Here is a 16,683-nt window from a genome sequence, read left to right as displayed (position 1 = left end):
CTGTTTAGGTGGTCTATAGTAGATGCCTACCGTGACATTACCCTTGGGGTTTTTTTTACCCCTTTTATCCTCACCCAGAGGCTTTCAGTAGGCCTGCCTCCCACTTCTATCTTGACCTCAGTGCAAGTGTATACATCTTTGATATACAAGGCAAGACCCTCCTTGTCCTGTTACCTTTAATCAACTTTGGATAACCTTAAATACAGACAACTATAGACCCTTGGGGTTTTAAAAGTTAAAATAAAGGTGATAGAGGGTAAGCTCTCAGGTCAAGAAACACATGGGTGTAGAAAATGAAAATACAATAGGGGCCACCAATCTGTTACGGCTTTAGAAGAAACACCTGCTATACAAGCAACATCCCTTTGTAATCAAAATTATAACTCAATTTGCTACCTAAGTCGTATCCTTTCTTGGCCCCTAGTGGATCAGACCGGACTTTGGGCAAGTCACGCCAGTTTATATCCTATCTCACAAAGCAGCTATGTGTTGTGGTAAAAAGATATCTCAGCTCTCAAAACAACTACTCTCAATTGAAGTAAGAAAGTCTGAATGCCCTGACTGAGCCCTGATCTACACTATGAACTTATGTCAGTATATCTATGTCACTCAGTCGTGGAAAATCCATACCCCTGAGTGATGCAGTTATACCAACTCAACTCCCAGTGTGGACAATGCTATGTCAATGGAAGGGCTTCTCCCATCAATATAGCTACCACGTCTCAGGAAGGTGGAGTACCTATGCTGATAGGAGTAGCTTTCCAGCTAACATAGATAACTTCTTCACTGAAGTGCTACAGCTGCATTGCAGCTGTGGTGTAGCTGTGCCACTGCAACGCTGTAAGTGTACACATGCCCTCAGAAGAACAAAAATGGGATTAAAAAGAAAATGCTGCTTGCTAAAGATTAAGCAGTTTGAATTAATCTAGCTGTAAAATTTTCATGTACATTTTTAATCAGGTAGCAATTTCTGGGACCCAGCATTAGAGTGCAAGGCTTTTCTGTTGCATTATTCTGAGGTCAGATGCTCAAAACCCGCAGACACGCAAAGGTATTTTTACCAAAACATTCAGGTCATTCTCCATCACTGACAAACATTTTAATCAAGATCGGATTTGTTTTTGTTTTTTAAAGGTATACTCTAGCTCAAAACAAATTATTTTGGGGAAGTTCTATGGTCAGTGTTATACAGAAGTTCAGACTAGATGATCACAATGGTCCTTCCTTGCCTTAGAATCTATGAATTGTTAGCTCGTATGTTCAATTAGCTCCAATCTAGTTCATAAGAGGGGTTGAAGTGTCTCTCTGAGGCAAAGGGAACTAGGGACAGATAGGCCTGGCTGGGGAAAACCTTAGCTTGGGAAGGAGTTTAAGATGAAACTCATGATTTACCAATAAAAAACATATCACAGAAAAAGGGCAAGTTTAGCCCTTATTTTGAGTGCACACATTGTCAAAAGCTGGGTAGGAATGTCACCTGCTTAAAAATGTATCAGTAGATGTGTAATGTTGTAGGAGTCTTCTTTTAATTTAGACAAGAGAAACAATGTTATCCTGAGGCAGCTAGTTAGCAAGAGTTGGTAATTACCTTCACATGCAGCATGGGTTGGAATTCCCGCACCAGTTTCATTGAAGAGTCATAAATATTACTGCCAATTTTCACCCACTCCATGAGGGGCACAGGGCGAAAATCAGTATGGTACAGCTCAGCATTCAGCCAGGAGGCCAGAAAACCCAAGTTAGGCAGAGTGGCGCTCATGCCTACTATCTGTATGCTGTCAGAAACAGGACTGCTCTCCTTTGTCTGTCTATAATTGGTTAAAAGAAAATGAAAGTTAATAGAACCCTAGGCCAATGCTCTGTTGCAGCATAGCAAGTCTTATCTATCCAATCCAGGATCCTGATGCTCAAAGCAATACACTAAATACACTGCAGCAGAAAAAGCGATTACTCTCCATCTCCTCTGAGCATACATAACTACACGTTACACACTGGGCATAAAACTACCCATAATTTAAAAAACAAAAACAAAACATGACTACAAAGCTTAGCCTCTGGAGGCACTGACTGCCACGAGTTGGCTATATAATTAGGACAATTTTTTTTAAAGATTGCCTAGCTGTTAATTTTGAGTGTTCAAGTTATGGAATTATGGAAACAAAAGGGACAGATATGTTTTCATTACAACTTTAATCAAAATACAAATTAAAAACACATGAGAAAAGGCTTTTGACTACAGTGACAGCCTCCTGAGAGGAAAGGTGATGAGACCTTCGTAATTGAGGGATTCCAGATCAGAGTTCTCACCAAATTCCTGGAGCCAAACTGTATTTCCAATCACTCAGAGCAACCTGAATATTTAAGCTGCTCAGAGTTCAATATTAAAAAGACAGACACCCCCAATATACCCACCTTTTAGCAACTTTCTCTGTAACAAACCGAACTTTGGTCAGCAGGAGTTCCAGAAGATATCCTCGGTGAGAATCTCCCAGCATGTGCAATTCATCCACAACCACCATTCCTAGTGAAAAGAAGCACTGCAGATTTTAGACTCACCAAAGCTCAAAAGGAAGAACAAACCTTCATCAATCCTCCAGCCCCATGTTCCAGATGAACAGTTTAAATTTACAAAACTCCTGTGCATACCAGTGATATTTCTGCTGCTTCTTGTCACGGTTTCTCTTCTAATATTAGTGCATATAGCAGCAGACAATCAGTTTCATGACCTCAATCCAAATTAACTACACCATCTTTGCAAACTTCCACACCTCACCAAACTTCAGAAAGTCTGGATGAAATGAGCATTCCCACCTCACTTAGACCAGATTTACATTCAAATTTGTCAGCATAGCTATGTCGGTTAGGGGGTGTGATTCTTTTTACCAACATAGAAATGCTGGCAAAAGCCCTAGTGTAGACACAGTTATATCGGCAAAAGAATATTTTTACTGGTAAAGTTTGTTTCGCTCACCAACCTGGAGTAAGTTATACTGGCAAAAGCACTGGTAAAGTGCTCTTAGTGTAGACATACCTGAAGACCAAGAGAAAAAGATGCCCCTTCATCTCCCAATCAACATACAAGCAAAAAGTCAGTGTAACTCTCCCAACTATTGAAAAGGAGAGGGTGATGACTTTTCTACCAGAGCAACATCCCTAGAACATAACTGGGAGATCTATCTTTTGCATCAGCCTCTAGCTAGTTGATGTCCACATAGCCCACTCCTCTAGCTAGTGGAAAGAAAAAGTGTATTCTCTATTTGCCTCTCCCACCCCCAAGCCTCCTTCCTGGCTGCTGTAAGAGCATGTTGAAGGTGTAGGGTGTCTATGCTACTCTACCCCTCCCCACAGCCTCTGTTTTGGATTCTCTCCCCCTACTGAATAGCTCAAATGCTTTCCTCTCATTTTTCTTACAGCTTTCTATCAACAACAAAGTGGAATTGACCTGATTCTAGTCATTTTCACTGCTGACCACAGAACAAAGCACAATAGCAGGCAGGAAAATAATAAATGGTCCAGTCACTTTTCAATCTGCTATAGTTTGGCAAAACTATGTGCAACAAGAGAGGTACTAGAGGTGCCTGCAGATTCAGGCAGACAGCACTGCATCCGTTTACACTTGGTTCACATATATTCTCATTATTTTTAGCAACTGCAACAGCTTCCAGCAGCAGCTCACAGGTCTGTGATGAAGAGACTTTCCTAAGAATCCTCACAGTCTTAGTGAGATGATCTGGTAGAGCATGTCTCAAATGTGGCGTTTTCTACTATGCAGTGTGTAGTGCTGTTCACAAAGCAAATGGAAATTAGCACTGAGTGCTCATTGTAACAAGTAGCCTGACTTACTTCCTGAAATAAAGCCTATAACAATAGTATTCATATGCTAAAAGACAGAGTACTGCCGTCTTTTTTAGGGGCCAGAACTTCTGTACCTCCTATTGCTATTCAGGTCTGACATCCAAGCCAGTATAACCATGTATATAGGAACTTGAGCTGTGCACAAATCAGCCACACCTGACAGTCATTTACATCTATAGTGCTTCTTTCTCCAAATAGTACCACAGAGACATCTGTTGACAATATACTGCAGCCACCAAAGCAACCACAGACACCATAGCTCAAACAAGACCACCCTCATCTTTAAGATGGAAGTGCAACCAATGGACACAGGCCTCAGCATACAATATTCTTTTAAACTCAGCAACCTGCTGAGCAGTGCAGAGGCGGGGGATCTTGTAATCTCTTTAAACTACATCTCTGCTGAAAATGAGAACAGCTACAATATGCTCTTTTGCCTGCAAATTAGGTGTGACCTTGAGGCTTCTGGCAAGGGACTCATGTTACCCTGAGGGCTTGTCTACAGTTATTCCAAAATGGCTACTACTCTTTAAATTCATACCCTACCTTAATCTGAATTCATTTCTAAGTGTAGACAACTGCCAAGTTTCTAAAGTTCTTTGGGGCAGCCAAACAAGGTTCAACTTGTATTTTATATCAAAAATGCTAAACTCCAGAAATTTTTGAACTTCTACTGTTTAAACTTGAACTTTTAAATTTAAAAAAAAAATCAAGTTAAAAACCAACCACTAGTAACACAATACAAACCTACTCCCAGCAGGCACATTTCACAGGAAGGTTTTTCTTTAGTCTGTACTCCTAAAATGTTTCTAGATTTGTTCCTCACACTGATACTAAACAATACTGTGAGGAAACTTCCCCCTTTCCTGTTTACCCAGATGCTAGCAACTGCATTGATTATATAATAATTAAACCAAAATCAAATTGCTTTGAACTCCCTCAGGCAGCAGAGAGGGCTCTGCCAGCAGCAGAAATTGGGTTTCTCTCAACAATTTCCAGAGGCAATCCGAGTTGGCAGCAGGGGGTTAACACCAACAAAAGGAACAGCTCAAGCTTGAGATGGAATCCAGCCAGAGCTGCAGTTGTCTCTCAATAGTTCATTTCAAAGAATAAAACACTCCATTAAAAAGTAGTCTAAATTTAGAATTAATTAGGAGAGCCAAGGTACAGTAATTGCAGCATCACACTAGCTTGGTGTTGGTTATAGTTAAAGACATTTTCAGCCTTTGTCTGTATTTTCAGGCTTTTATAAAATTTACCACCACATATTACCCTTTGGGATTAAATTTGTCATGATTATTTTACTCCAAAAGAGATTTTTTGGGAGGGTGGCAGAAATAAATTAGTTAATGTAACTTTCCAAATAATCAAGCATCAGAAAATGATGTTCTATCAGTTAATTGTTCAGATTTTTTTTTGCATTTTCAAATAATGCAAGACAGTTTTACAAATTTTAATGAGATACCAGGATGTAGACACAGTACATCTATGATATATTTATGTGACTCTACACCTATATGACCCTCTTTTGGCAACATTCCACATGAGGACATGAAGAAAGGCATAGGGATTGCACCAGCACAAGGAATTTGGCAAAACACCTCTCTAAAACTGCAGCTATCTTAGATAGCACACATGAAGATAAAATCATCAGCCTCTAACTTGGTTTTCTTAGTCTCTTGTCTTTAAGAGCTACATGGTTGATACAGTGATCAATTATGGCATTAAATGAACACAAGTCAAGAAATGTAAGGGTAGGGCCTCACAATTTAGTATTTATTTAGTTTTCTGACTTCTCTTGATCTAATACAGGGGTGGCCAACCCACGGCTCGCAAGCCGCATGCGGCTCTTTGGTCATACAAATGCTGCTTGTGGTTCTTTGCATGTGGCTTTGTTCTTTGAAATTGACAAGCTTTTGGGTGGAGGGTAAGAGACTAGGGGAAACTGACAAGTGAAATTGACAAGCTGCTGCTGAAATTGATGGATCAGCTGGAAGGGTAAGAGAGGAGAGGAAACTGAAAAGGTAAAAGTGGCTCTTTGCGGCTCTTCGTCTCTGACTGGTTGGCCACCCGTGGTAATATATAAACCCAAATACTGCAGTAACATCACAGGTCAGCAGGGGCAGAGTGGGAGGGAGTCTGCATTTCATAACAGTGGATAAAACTTTATCAGCTAGGCAAACACAAAGGAAGAATGAACTTTTGATTGTGCTAGGAAAATACAGCTCTCTCTTCACACACAAGCATGATACCAAGAGATTCCTAATAGTTTCACATCTCTCTACATGCATCTTATTGAAAGGACACCACCAAAACCTAGTGGCGACCAGGGCCACAGGAACACAAGAAGTCCACAATTCTGAAAGACAGTAGGCTTGCTTCCTCTTAAACTATTGGAAAAAAGAATGTAAGGTTATCGTCCTCCTAGTCACATCAGACAACAAAGATGAGCTTCAGCCATGATTTCCAACCAACCAGACCTAGAAAAGCCCCACTACGATTCCATCCCCACTTCAGACCACATGAATGTGATCCGTTGATTCTACACATACACATTCCCTAGCCACCCCATCTGGCACAAAAGAGATCCATGGATTCAAAGACACACCCAGACACCCTCTATTGCTTAAATCCTATCCACTGGAATCTTCCACAAACACTGATAAGCCCTACCCATGGATTGTCTCCCAGTCATGTTGCCCAGCCAAGACAAGCCACAGCCACAAATTCTACATACCCACCCACCGTCCCTCCAGCCATACTGAACAATGCAGTGGATTGTGTGGATCCCCAAGCCAGCCTATAAGCAGCATGGAGGAGGGAAGATTGCTTGATTTTCCTGAACAGTTTCTCTGTCTCTTGGAGCCCTTAGGACATTCCCCATTTTCTCACACACACACTCAAGTTGTATAATTAGTATCCCAGCCCTGCTTAAGCTCCCCTTTCTGGGCACTCACTAGGCTGCTGTGTTTGGGTCCAACATGCTGGACTCATGATTTTAAGCTTCCTTTGGTCTGGATAGGCACCAGCCTCTCTGGCATATTCCTTTCTGGAACTGGCAACTCGCAGTACTGCTGCCCTAGGCCTCAAGACCCATGTTGAACACACATGGCTTCCCCGTAGCTTAAGCACATCCCTTCCCAGATCTGCGACCTTGTGGGCACTCTGGTTTATAGTTTATCCCTTCAGGGACACATGATAGGTAAAGCAAAGAGAGACTTATAAGGAGAAACATCCTTTACTTTAGACAGCAAAAGAGATACATAGATTTAGGTAAAACACCATCTATATGCCATTCCCTGCCTCAGTTTCCTCACCACTCATGTATTCTTTGGGATTTGGGTCAGTGTCCTTTCAGGGTTCCATGTCCTCTCTGCTGGACTGCACTACTCCAGCTCAGGGCTTCTCCAAATCAAGGCATCTCTCTGACCCCTGCAGTCAAAAGTGTTTCTTTTCACTCAGGAAATCTGCCTCTGAGTCCCTCCTGAACTTCTCAGACTTTGCTTTTTCAAACCCCTGGTCTGACAACTGGTTTCTTTGTTCCCCTTCTGGGATTTTCCACTTTCAAACCTAGGCCTCCGCATTCAAGCTGGAGAAAACTGATGTCATCTAGTGTGACACACTGTACCCCATGTACACCCTTATAGTGTGATTTGTGTACAATTCATGTTCACCCTTATAGTGTAACTGTGTATTGTCTAATGCAAAGAATGTCATGAGCATTCCAAAAACACTTTACATGACATACTGAACATTATTGTTATGGTAGCATGTTTCCTGCAGTGTCACACATATGTGCAGATATGAAACTGTGCTATGTCATATCCCCAAACGTGTCCCCCACATGGCTTGGACAGAGCAGACAAACACAAAGCTGTGGTTCCACGCTCCGCAGAGGCATGCACACAGGAACAATGGACTGGCCTAAACATTTTTGAGTACTTTGGCTCAAGAGAGAAAAATTACACCCGTTGCCGGACATGGACAATCACCTGACCCCAGGGGGGGTGACGAGGAAACTTGTTAAAAAGAAAGAGGTATCTTTGTCTCAGGGCTCTCCCCTGGAACCTCTCCCCCAAGCGACATCAAGGACTGGCATCTACCCACAGGGAGAGAGGGCCTGGTTGCAAGAGGCATCGCAACCAGCTGTGGGTAAGCTGACATCACAAAAGCTACTGAAACATCAAGTCTAGTTTAGCATGCGATTTATTACTTTAGTTAATTGTGGTCAAATCTCTTGATTAATATTAATCTGACAGAATCACTTAAAATCTTGCTGTAGTCAATAAATGTATTTGTTTATTTGTTTTAGCTAAAACAGTGCATGCGGATTGAGTGTGTGCAGAGACCTCACTTAGAGTGAGGGAGCTGGTGCATATCAATTTCTTTGATAAATTGATGGACAAACGTAAATGAGTTTGCAGGGTGCAGTGTACAACACTGAACCCTGCAAGATGGCAATTCCCAGGATTGCATCTGGGATTGGGGGTATTTGCTGGGAGTCTAGCCCAGGAGTGGCTGGCCTGAACCACTCCTTCACTAGGTCAGGGTCCAATTACTCTCAGGAGGCTGGGCGTGGGCTGACCAAGGGGTGGGTGGCTCACATAGCAAAGCAGAGTAAATCAGGGCCCAGGACTGAGGAACTGGGGTGACACAGCTACACACCAGTCCAGATTGAAGGAGGGTGGGGGGAACATCACACCTAGGATGCAGTCATCTCATTGTTCTGCCAGGTCCCAACCTGTACACTTACTGATGGTCCTTAAAAACCGTCTCATTCAAAGACACACACCCAGGTGCCACTCCCTGTCTCCTTAGCACAAGGAGTATGAGGTAAGAGTATAGTAAAAGGAATGGCTTCAACAGAGAATGCATAATCTCAAATCAAAACAAACTGTACAGAGACAGACTTCCCAAAGTGTCACAATAAACATGCTCCTTCCTGCTGGAGACAGGTCAGGCATCTTACCCAGTGAGTCCATCTTGTTCTCCTCTATGAGTCTATTGATTAGTCCATTGGCTCTCTCAATGGTGCAGACAGCAACATCCAGAGCTGAGAAACGTCCAACAGGAGAGGTGCTTCCCATATAGCCTTCTACCCGCACGCCCACCTCCTGAAACAGAGTCTGTTTGCCAGGAAGACAAAACATTTGTTCACAGGATTAGAATCTTTAGTTGTGAATAGTGTGTGCTGCATGCTGGAATCAGCCCAGTACACACATCCTAAAACAGAGCTTTCCAACACTGTATCAGCTAACCAGATTAAGAGCATGGCTGAGCTAGCTGGTGGCTGCTGTCTCCTATTCAACAGTGCGCTTTCTGCCCCACAGCAGAGCAGCCCAAGCCATTGTAACTGAAAGCACGCAACTTTTCACACCCTACTCATTATTGTAATAAACTTTGTACAAAATATGCCTTGTGAAGTATGATTTGAAAATTTATAACTCACTGGTCAATATTATGGTGAAATATATAATAGCTACATTACATGTAAGGTTGTGAATGCTCCCTGTATGTTGTTACTTGCACACGTTCAAACCCATACAGCCCTGCCTAGACAAATGTTGTTCCACAGATCTATCCTAAACAAAGTAATGTGTGTTTACCTCAATTTACATAAAAGTAGTAAACAGAATCCTCAAGATAGCAGGGGGAAGAGGTGGCAGGAAACAGAACAATTTGCATTTTAGCAAACACAAGTGGGTGAAGAAAGAGACTGGAGCCTCCTTCACCAACAGATTCCATGTCACCTTCCTTACTACTTGAATAAATGTTACTTAGAAGGGTAACTCTCTGAAAAATTCACTTTAAAGGCTCACTGGACTATAAAAGAAAGGGACAGAGAACCCCAAGTTCTCTCTTTCACCTAAAAAGACAAAGGTACCAGCACTTTTGGGCCTCTGGGAGAGATCCTGGCCAAGAAGGGGATCAATCACCACCTTGCTGAATGAGTGTGAGTGAGAAGGGCCATCTTAACAAAGCCTTGAACCAAAACTTGCTAGATTAAGTTTTAGACTTTTAGACACTTGTTTTCACTTTTATTTGCTGGTAACCATTTCTAACTTTATCTCATACTTGAAATGTTTAAACCTCTGTCTTCTTTTGCTAATAAACTTGTTTTAATTTTAATCTACACCAATCCAGTGCTGTGTTTAAACTGAACCATTAGTAACTCCAGTTAACATAGCAAATTGCTGAATATTGACCCCTTAGAGGGACAATGAATCTTAATATCTGAACTGTCCAGGAAAGGGCTAGACATCGCAGAACACACTTTTTGGGAAAGTCTGGGACTGGGAGTGTGTTGGGGTCACCTTGCACGTAGTAACCTGGGCTGATGGAAGCCAGAATGTGACTGGTGTGTTGCTGGCAAGCTGCTGAGGTCAGAGCTCCTATACCAGGGCTGCAGCTGTACACAGACACTCAGGATGTGACCTACATGGTGGGAGGTTGGTTGTGAGCAACTATAGTAGCACAGCATTGTGAGGCATGCATGGCAGGCAGTAACACAACCCCACTCTGTTCTGGATTGCACCCCAGAATGTGACAGCCTTATTGAAGGATGAAGCACACACAGTTGAAAGAGAAGTGAGCAGCAGCATCACACAAGAAGTTTGTTTCAGAAGAAAACCAAACAAATGTTCCAACAATGTCAAAACATCCTGTTTTGACATTTTTGGAATAAACATTTACATTTTTTGTTTTGAAATGACCTTTTGTTATATATACTATAAATAAATCACACACACAAATTAAATACAACATAAAAAGTAGAAATTGAAATGAAATGTTTTGATCAACCCAAAATTCCGTCACAGAGTCTTTCAATATTTCAGGTTTTGTTCTGATTCGGAACTAAACCAATTTTGAAAATCCTTTGCAAAACAGAATTTCTGTCTCTTCTCCGCCGCCTCCCCCCCCCCCCCCCAATTTCATATAACTATTTCCTGTTTAAGGTCCTGAAAAGGTTTAATTTGACAGCTCTGAGCCATGCCCCCACACTCCTGTATTCCACTTACCTGCAGGTAATGCTTTTTCTCTTTGGCCACAGAGACAAAGGGGAGAATGAACAGAGCTTTCTTATGGGTCTCCAGGACTCTCTTCAAGATAAGTAATTCAGCAACAAGCGTCTTCCCAGCACTAGTAGGAGCTAAAATAAAGTGATCCAAGAAAACTGTCAAAACTTAAACTGCAAAACATTGGGTACTGAATGATTCCAGAGGTGAAAATTGCATACAAAGAAACATTTTCAGAAGTGCCTAAATGTTAGTCACTTTTTAAAATGGGACTTGGGCGTTTCTGAAAATTTTACTCAGAGCCTTTCATTTTAAGGATAATGGTTCATACCCAGCCCCTGGTCAGCAATGACTGAAAAACATTACCACTTTTGCAGCTGTTCAATCACACCAGTAAAACAAGGCAGTGGGGTCTCCATCCAATTCCTAGATGACAGGAGACCACAAAAAGAATGCTACCACAATTGCCACTAACTGGCTTCCTGTTACCACTCTCAGAAAAGATACCAAGTAAGGAAATGCCCATGGAGACTGGATTCCCTGCTCACATCTGGAGATAGTCTCATCAGCGCAGGTCAGAGGCACATTAGACTCTCTAAGGTCAGAAGGAACCAATATGATCATCTAGTCTGACCTCCTGCACAATGCCACAGAACCTCACCCATCCACTCCTGTAACAGACCCCTGACCTATGACTGAGTTATTAAAGTCCTCAAATCATGGTTTAAAGATTTAAGGTACAGAGAATCCACCAGCAAAGGACCCATGCCCCATGCTACAGAGGAAAGTGAAAAAACCCCGAGCCTTTGTCAATCTGCCCTGGAGGGAAATTCCTTCCCGACCCCAAATATGGCGATCAGTTAAACCCTGAGCATGTGGGCAAGACTCACCTTCCAGAAACCCAAGAAAGAATTCTCTGTAATAACTCAGAACCCGCCCATCTAACATTCCTTCACAGGCCATTGGCATATCTACTACCAGGAGTCAAAGAACAGTCAATTGCCAAACTAGGCTGTCCCATCATACCATCCTCTCCATAAATTTAGCAAGCTCAGTTTTGAAGCTAGCTAGGTTTTTTGCCCCCACTGCTGCCCTTGGAAGGCTATTCCAGAACTTCATTCCTCTGATGATTAGACTTTAAATTAGATGCAGGTTTCTAAACTTCCTGATGGCCAGTTTATATTCATTAGTTCTTGTGTCCACATTGGCACCGAACTTACATAATTCCTCTCCCTCCATGGAATTTATCCCACTGATGTATTTATAGAGAGCAATCATCTCTCCCCTCAACCTTCTTTTGGGTAGGCTAAACAAGCCAAGCTCTTCGAGTCTCCTCTAATAAGGCAGGTTTTCCATTCCTCGGATCATCCTAGTAGCCCTTCTCTGCACCTGCTCCAGTTTGAATTCATCTTACTTAAACATGGGGGACCAGAACTACAAACAGTATTCCAGATGAGGTCTCACCAGCACCTTGTATAACCGTACTAACACCTCCCTATCTCTACTGGAAATACCTTGCCCTGCTGTGATACCTGATGTATCTCCTCTGAGGTAAAGATGATTTCAGGCTCCAAAGCTGTCAGTCCAGCTTTTTTTTTTTGGCCACAGTAAAATTATGTATATTATAATAGAGAAGTTATAGTGCATGATTCTGTTAAGATGTCTGCATACCTGAGTAAACCAGATTCTTCCCCTCCAGGACTTGTCCAAGCATCAGGCACTCTGCTTGCCATTCAAACATATGTACTACTCCCAGACTGTGGTATTTCTCCAGAACTGCTTTAGGAAGACCCCAGCTTGCTAGGAGCAGCTTGTCTGCTTGGTCATCAGGAATATTCATCTGTTGGCATTGCCCTTTGGGGAAAATTCCAGCATCAGCAGGGGCAGCATAGTGAGTATCTGACACTTAGGTCTTACACACTAAACTTTCAGAAACACAGGAACTGGCCATGCTGAATCAGACCTGTGGTCCATTTGGTCAAGTATCCTGTCTCTGACAGTGATAGGACCAGCCACTTCAGTGGAAACTGCAAGAAACCTTACAGTAGACAGGATAACCTGCCCCCCAGAGAAAGTTTCTTCCTAACCTGCAATAGTTAAGAGACTGGGTTATGTCCTGAAACATGAGGGTTTATATCCCTTCCAAAATATTGTTTATTCTTTTAATTTTTACTATTCTAACTCTAGATATTCTTGTTACCAACTTGACTGTCCAGTCCCTCTTGAATTCTGCTAAGCTCTTGACCACAACAATCCACAGGCTAATCGCACATTGTATGAGTATTATTTCTTCCCATCAGTTTTTAACTGACCCCATTTCAATTTCTTTGAATGTCTCTAAATCCTTGTATTCTTAGAAAAGGTCACAAGAAATTCCTGATCTACCTATTCCATATCATCATTTTACATGCTTTTATCATCTCCTTTTAGTTGCCTCCTAAAATCTTTTCCATACCCCAAGTCATTTTCATTGCCCACCTCTGAACTCACTGTAATTCTGTAATCTGCTTTTTGAGATGGAGTGATTCAATTTGAACACAGGTTCCAGTTGAGGGTGACTAAGATAACAATATCATTATAACGTTCCTCATATTTTTCATCCCATTTCTTATGCATCCTAACATTGTTTCCTTTTATCAACTGCTACTACACATTGAGCAGAAATCACTGAGTTGTCCACAATTCTGCCCCAGATTTTTTCCTGACTTGCTATAGCTAATTTAGAATCTACATTAGCACTTCTTCCCAAAGCTAGCACTGGTGAGAGGTTCCCTCCCCACCCCAAAAAATAAAAGGTTGGTGTACACACAGCTTTAAAGAGCAACTTTCACTTTCAAAGATCCCACAGCACAGAAACCAAGATACAAATGGATCAATCAAGCCAGCCCCTTCATGAATGAAAGGCAACAGCACCACACCAAAGTGAAGACTTTCAGGGGGCAGTTAGGGTACATTTACACAACAATAAAAAGACCCAGGTCAGCAAGACTTAGAGCTTTGATCAACTGACTCAGGCTCACACTGCACGGCTGGCAGCGCAAGGCTAAAAACAGCAGTGTAAAGGCTTGCCTACACTATGCCAGCAAAATGTATATTGCTGGAGAAGGGGTGGAGGGTGTTTTCACATCCCTGATCAACAAAGTTTTGTTGGCATAACCGTGAGTGTAGACAAGCCCTAAGATGCTCAGGTTAGAGCCTGGTGAGGGAGAATGGTCTCAGAGCCCAAGATCCAACTCAAGCCTGAACATCTACACAACTAATTTTAATCCCACAACACAAGCCTGAGTCAGTTCACCCAGGGTCTGAGACTGGCTACCATTGGTTTGGTTTGGTTTTGGGTATTTTTGGTGTGTAGATGTGCCCTCAGAAAGGAATGTAGTAATCCTTACTGGGATGTGGCCCGTATGACAGGATTAACATCCCCTAATTTTTAAATGAATTTACCTAAGAGGTTCTCAAACTTCATGGCCTGAACATCTGACTAGAGAATATGTCTGTGAATGAAGGTAATGAAGAGGAGCCAAATCATGTGATCCACCAAGGGTCTGCAATTACAAGCAGATATGCCACAGAACAATTTGAAAACCACTGTATCAGATGATCTTAAGGCCCTGTCTATGTGAATTGTGTTAGCACCTTTCTTCCCATTACAAAAATGCTGGTGTCAAAATTATGTAGATAAGATTTTAGTGACTATACAATCACAAGAGTTGGATTTCAGATTTATCTGAAAGACAGCAGTTCCAACAACACCAGCTAGCAGGGGTTCTCAAACTGAGGGTTGTCACCCCTCAGGGGGTTGTGAGGTTATTATGGGGGAGGTCACAAGCTGTCAGCCCCTTGTAAATACTGGTAAGGATGGCATGGCATAGGGTGGTCATCACTTTTGTGGGGGGTTGTCACAACCTGAAATATTGTCAAGGGGGGGTCCCAGCAAAAAACGTTTGAGAACCCCTTAGCCGCTAGCACTAGGAGACACAGGAGTGTCACTGACTGAATTATTTTATAGCAGATGTCCCATCCAAACACTGATCCAGCCCAACCCTATTTGCTTATCACATCCAAAGGAATCACTTTGACAATCTGCTGTTCTCTCCTCACTAAAGCACATCTATGAGCCTGGCTGTCTAGCCCAGCGAATGTAAATAGTACTGTGCATTATTTGGATCATGGTAGCACTTACAAGCCCCATTGTGCTAGGCGCTGTACACACAAAGATAGCTCTGGCCCCATAAGGATTTACAGGCCAGGTGCATTTTATCTCCCCCTCAGCCAGTCAGTAGGAGGTGCGAGGGGATTTCTGATTCACCTTCACACCGGTTACCGCCCCCCCTACACACGCCACGGCTGCCGGTAGCAAACGGCCCCGTTCTCTCATCTGCGCCCCGCGGCTCCCTGCCCAGAGGGCATCACGGAGCGGCCCTGGCCGCGGGTCCGAATCCCGTGTTCCGCAGGGGCTTAGCCCCGTCCCGCTCCCTGCCCCAGGCGGGGACCAGACACCGCAGGCCACGTGTTCCCGAGAAGCGGGGCCGGGCTGCAGCCAGCCCAGCGGGGACTCTGCCACTCAGGGGGCTCCGCGGGCCCGCCACCCCACCGAGGTCGCCGAGAGGGCTGGAGCCGACCCCCCAGCCGGGGTGGCAGGACCCGGAGCTGTCTCACACACACACCCCGGCCGCTGCCGGAGAAGGGACCGCTCCCCCGCTAGCGCGTCGGGCGGTACCTGAGCGGCTCTGGCTGCCGCTGCCCCGCAGGGAGCGCTCCAGCCCGGCCGGGGGGCTCAGCACAGGCCGGGTGGGCGGCGGTGGCGGGCAACCCCCGTGGGAGGGTGGGAAAGGGGCCCGGCCGCCAGCGGCCCGGGGGGACCCCATCGCTGAACCAGCACCGCCATCTTCCCGCCCAGCCATTCAAACCCTCCCTCAGCACCGCCCCGCGTGGAGCCCCCGGGCTAACGGTCGGAGCGAGCGCTGCCAGCAGCAGCCAATCAGAGACGGGCCGGCCACAGACTCCGGCAGGGGCCGGGGGCAGGCGCGCGCAGGCCGCTCGCGCTCCCCTGGTGGGGGGCGGGGCTGCGCAGCGCGTGAGGCTACTGAGGGCACCGCCCCCAGAGCAGAGACTACCCTGCCCGCCTGCTCGCGACTCCTGCAGGGTGAAGGGCTCCGAGCAGCTGCCTTACAGCCCGGCCAGGAGCCGCGCCCCCTGCAAGAGCTGCACAGCCTCATGCCCAGTGCGGATAAGTCCAGGGACGACGGGAGCAGCTTTGCTGCCTGCTCAGGTTCCCCTCACGAGGCGGCGGGGGGTGTAACAGCACTCAAGCACCCACCCTGCGGAGGGTAGGGGAGAGCAAAACTTGCAAGGGTGGCCCCTGGCTGGTTGTTGTGGGTTTGTTTTTTCCCTCCTTAGCACCTGAGAAACCTGTAGTCAGATTTTCCCTTTGTTCTGAAATGAGTTGAGTACTCAACCTCATCTGTGTGGTCAGTGAATTCTGAAAATCAGGCCTCAGGAGTCCCCAGCTGGGACCCAAGAACGTAAAACATGGGTAGAATATACACCTGCAAAAGAAAAAAAAAGGTTTTGATTATCTCCCCACTCTGATACAAGAAATTGGGATGGAAAACAGGACTCCACCGCCCACCCGTCTAGCACCAGGTAACAGCACAGCACTGTCTTATTCCCTATACACCTTCCAACTTCTGCAACAGAGGCAAGGGTCCTGCAGATAACCACATCATTCAGTACACAACCCTGATTTATCTTCAGAGCAAGATCCATCCTGTAGGCAAGGCTGTACAGAACATATTTTTGTAAGTAAACT

General features: G+C 44.3%; 1 protein-coding gene across 1 annotated transcript in view; it reads right to left on the bottom strand.

The window, feature by feature from the left end:
- The window catches only part of POLQ (DNA polymerase theta), a 108,834-nt gene extending 92,534 nt beyond the window's left edge, over nucleotides 1-16,300 (bottom strand). The window contains exons 1-6 of the mRNA XM_067545990.1: nucleotides 15,592-16,300; nucleotides 12,543-12,725; nucleotides 10,875-11,005; nucleotides 8,825-8,981; nucleotides 2,413-2,521; nucleotides 1,589-1,808 (exon numbers count right to left, since the gene is read on the bottom strand). Coding sequence (XP_067402091.1) covers nucleotides 1,589-1,808; nucleotides 2,413-2,521; nucleotides 8,825-8,981; nucleotides 10,875-11,005; nucleotides 12,543-12,725; nucleotides 15,592-15,775 — 984 coding nt within the window. The 5' untranslated portion in view covers nucleotides 15,776-16,300. The remainder of the gene's footprint in view (nucleotides 1-1,588; nucleotides 1,809-2,412; nucleotides 2,522-8,824; nucleotides 8,982-10,874; nucleotides 11,006-12,542; nucleotides 12,726-15,591) is intronic.
- Between the last annotated feature and the right edge of the window lie 383 nt (nucleotides 16,301-16,683).

Source organism: Emydura macquarii, unplaced genomic scaffold (genome assembly GCF_026122565.2).
Source record: "Emydura macquarii macquarii isolate MOO-44397 ecotype Brisbane River unplaced genomic scaffold, CSIRO-AGI_Emac_v2 contig_1119, whole genome shotgun sequence".
Lineage (NCBI taxonomy): Eukaryota > Metazoa > Chordata > Testudines > Chelidae > Emydura > Emydura macquarii.
Note: the sequence above shows the minus strand (reverse complement) of the source record. Positions and strands in the feature narration are given on the sequence as shown.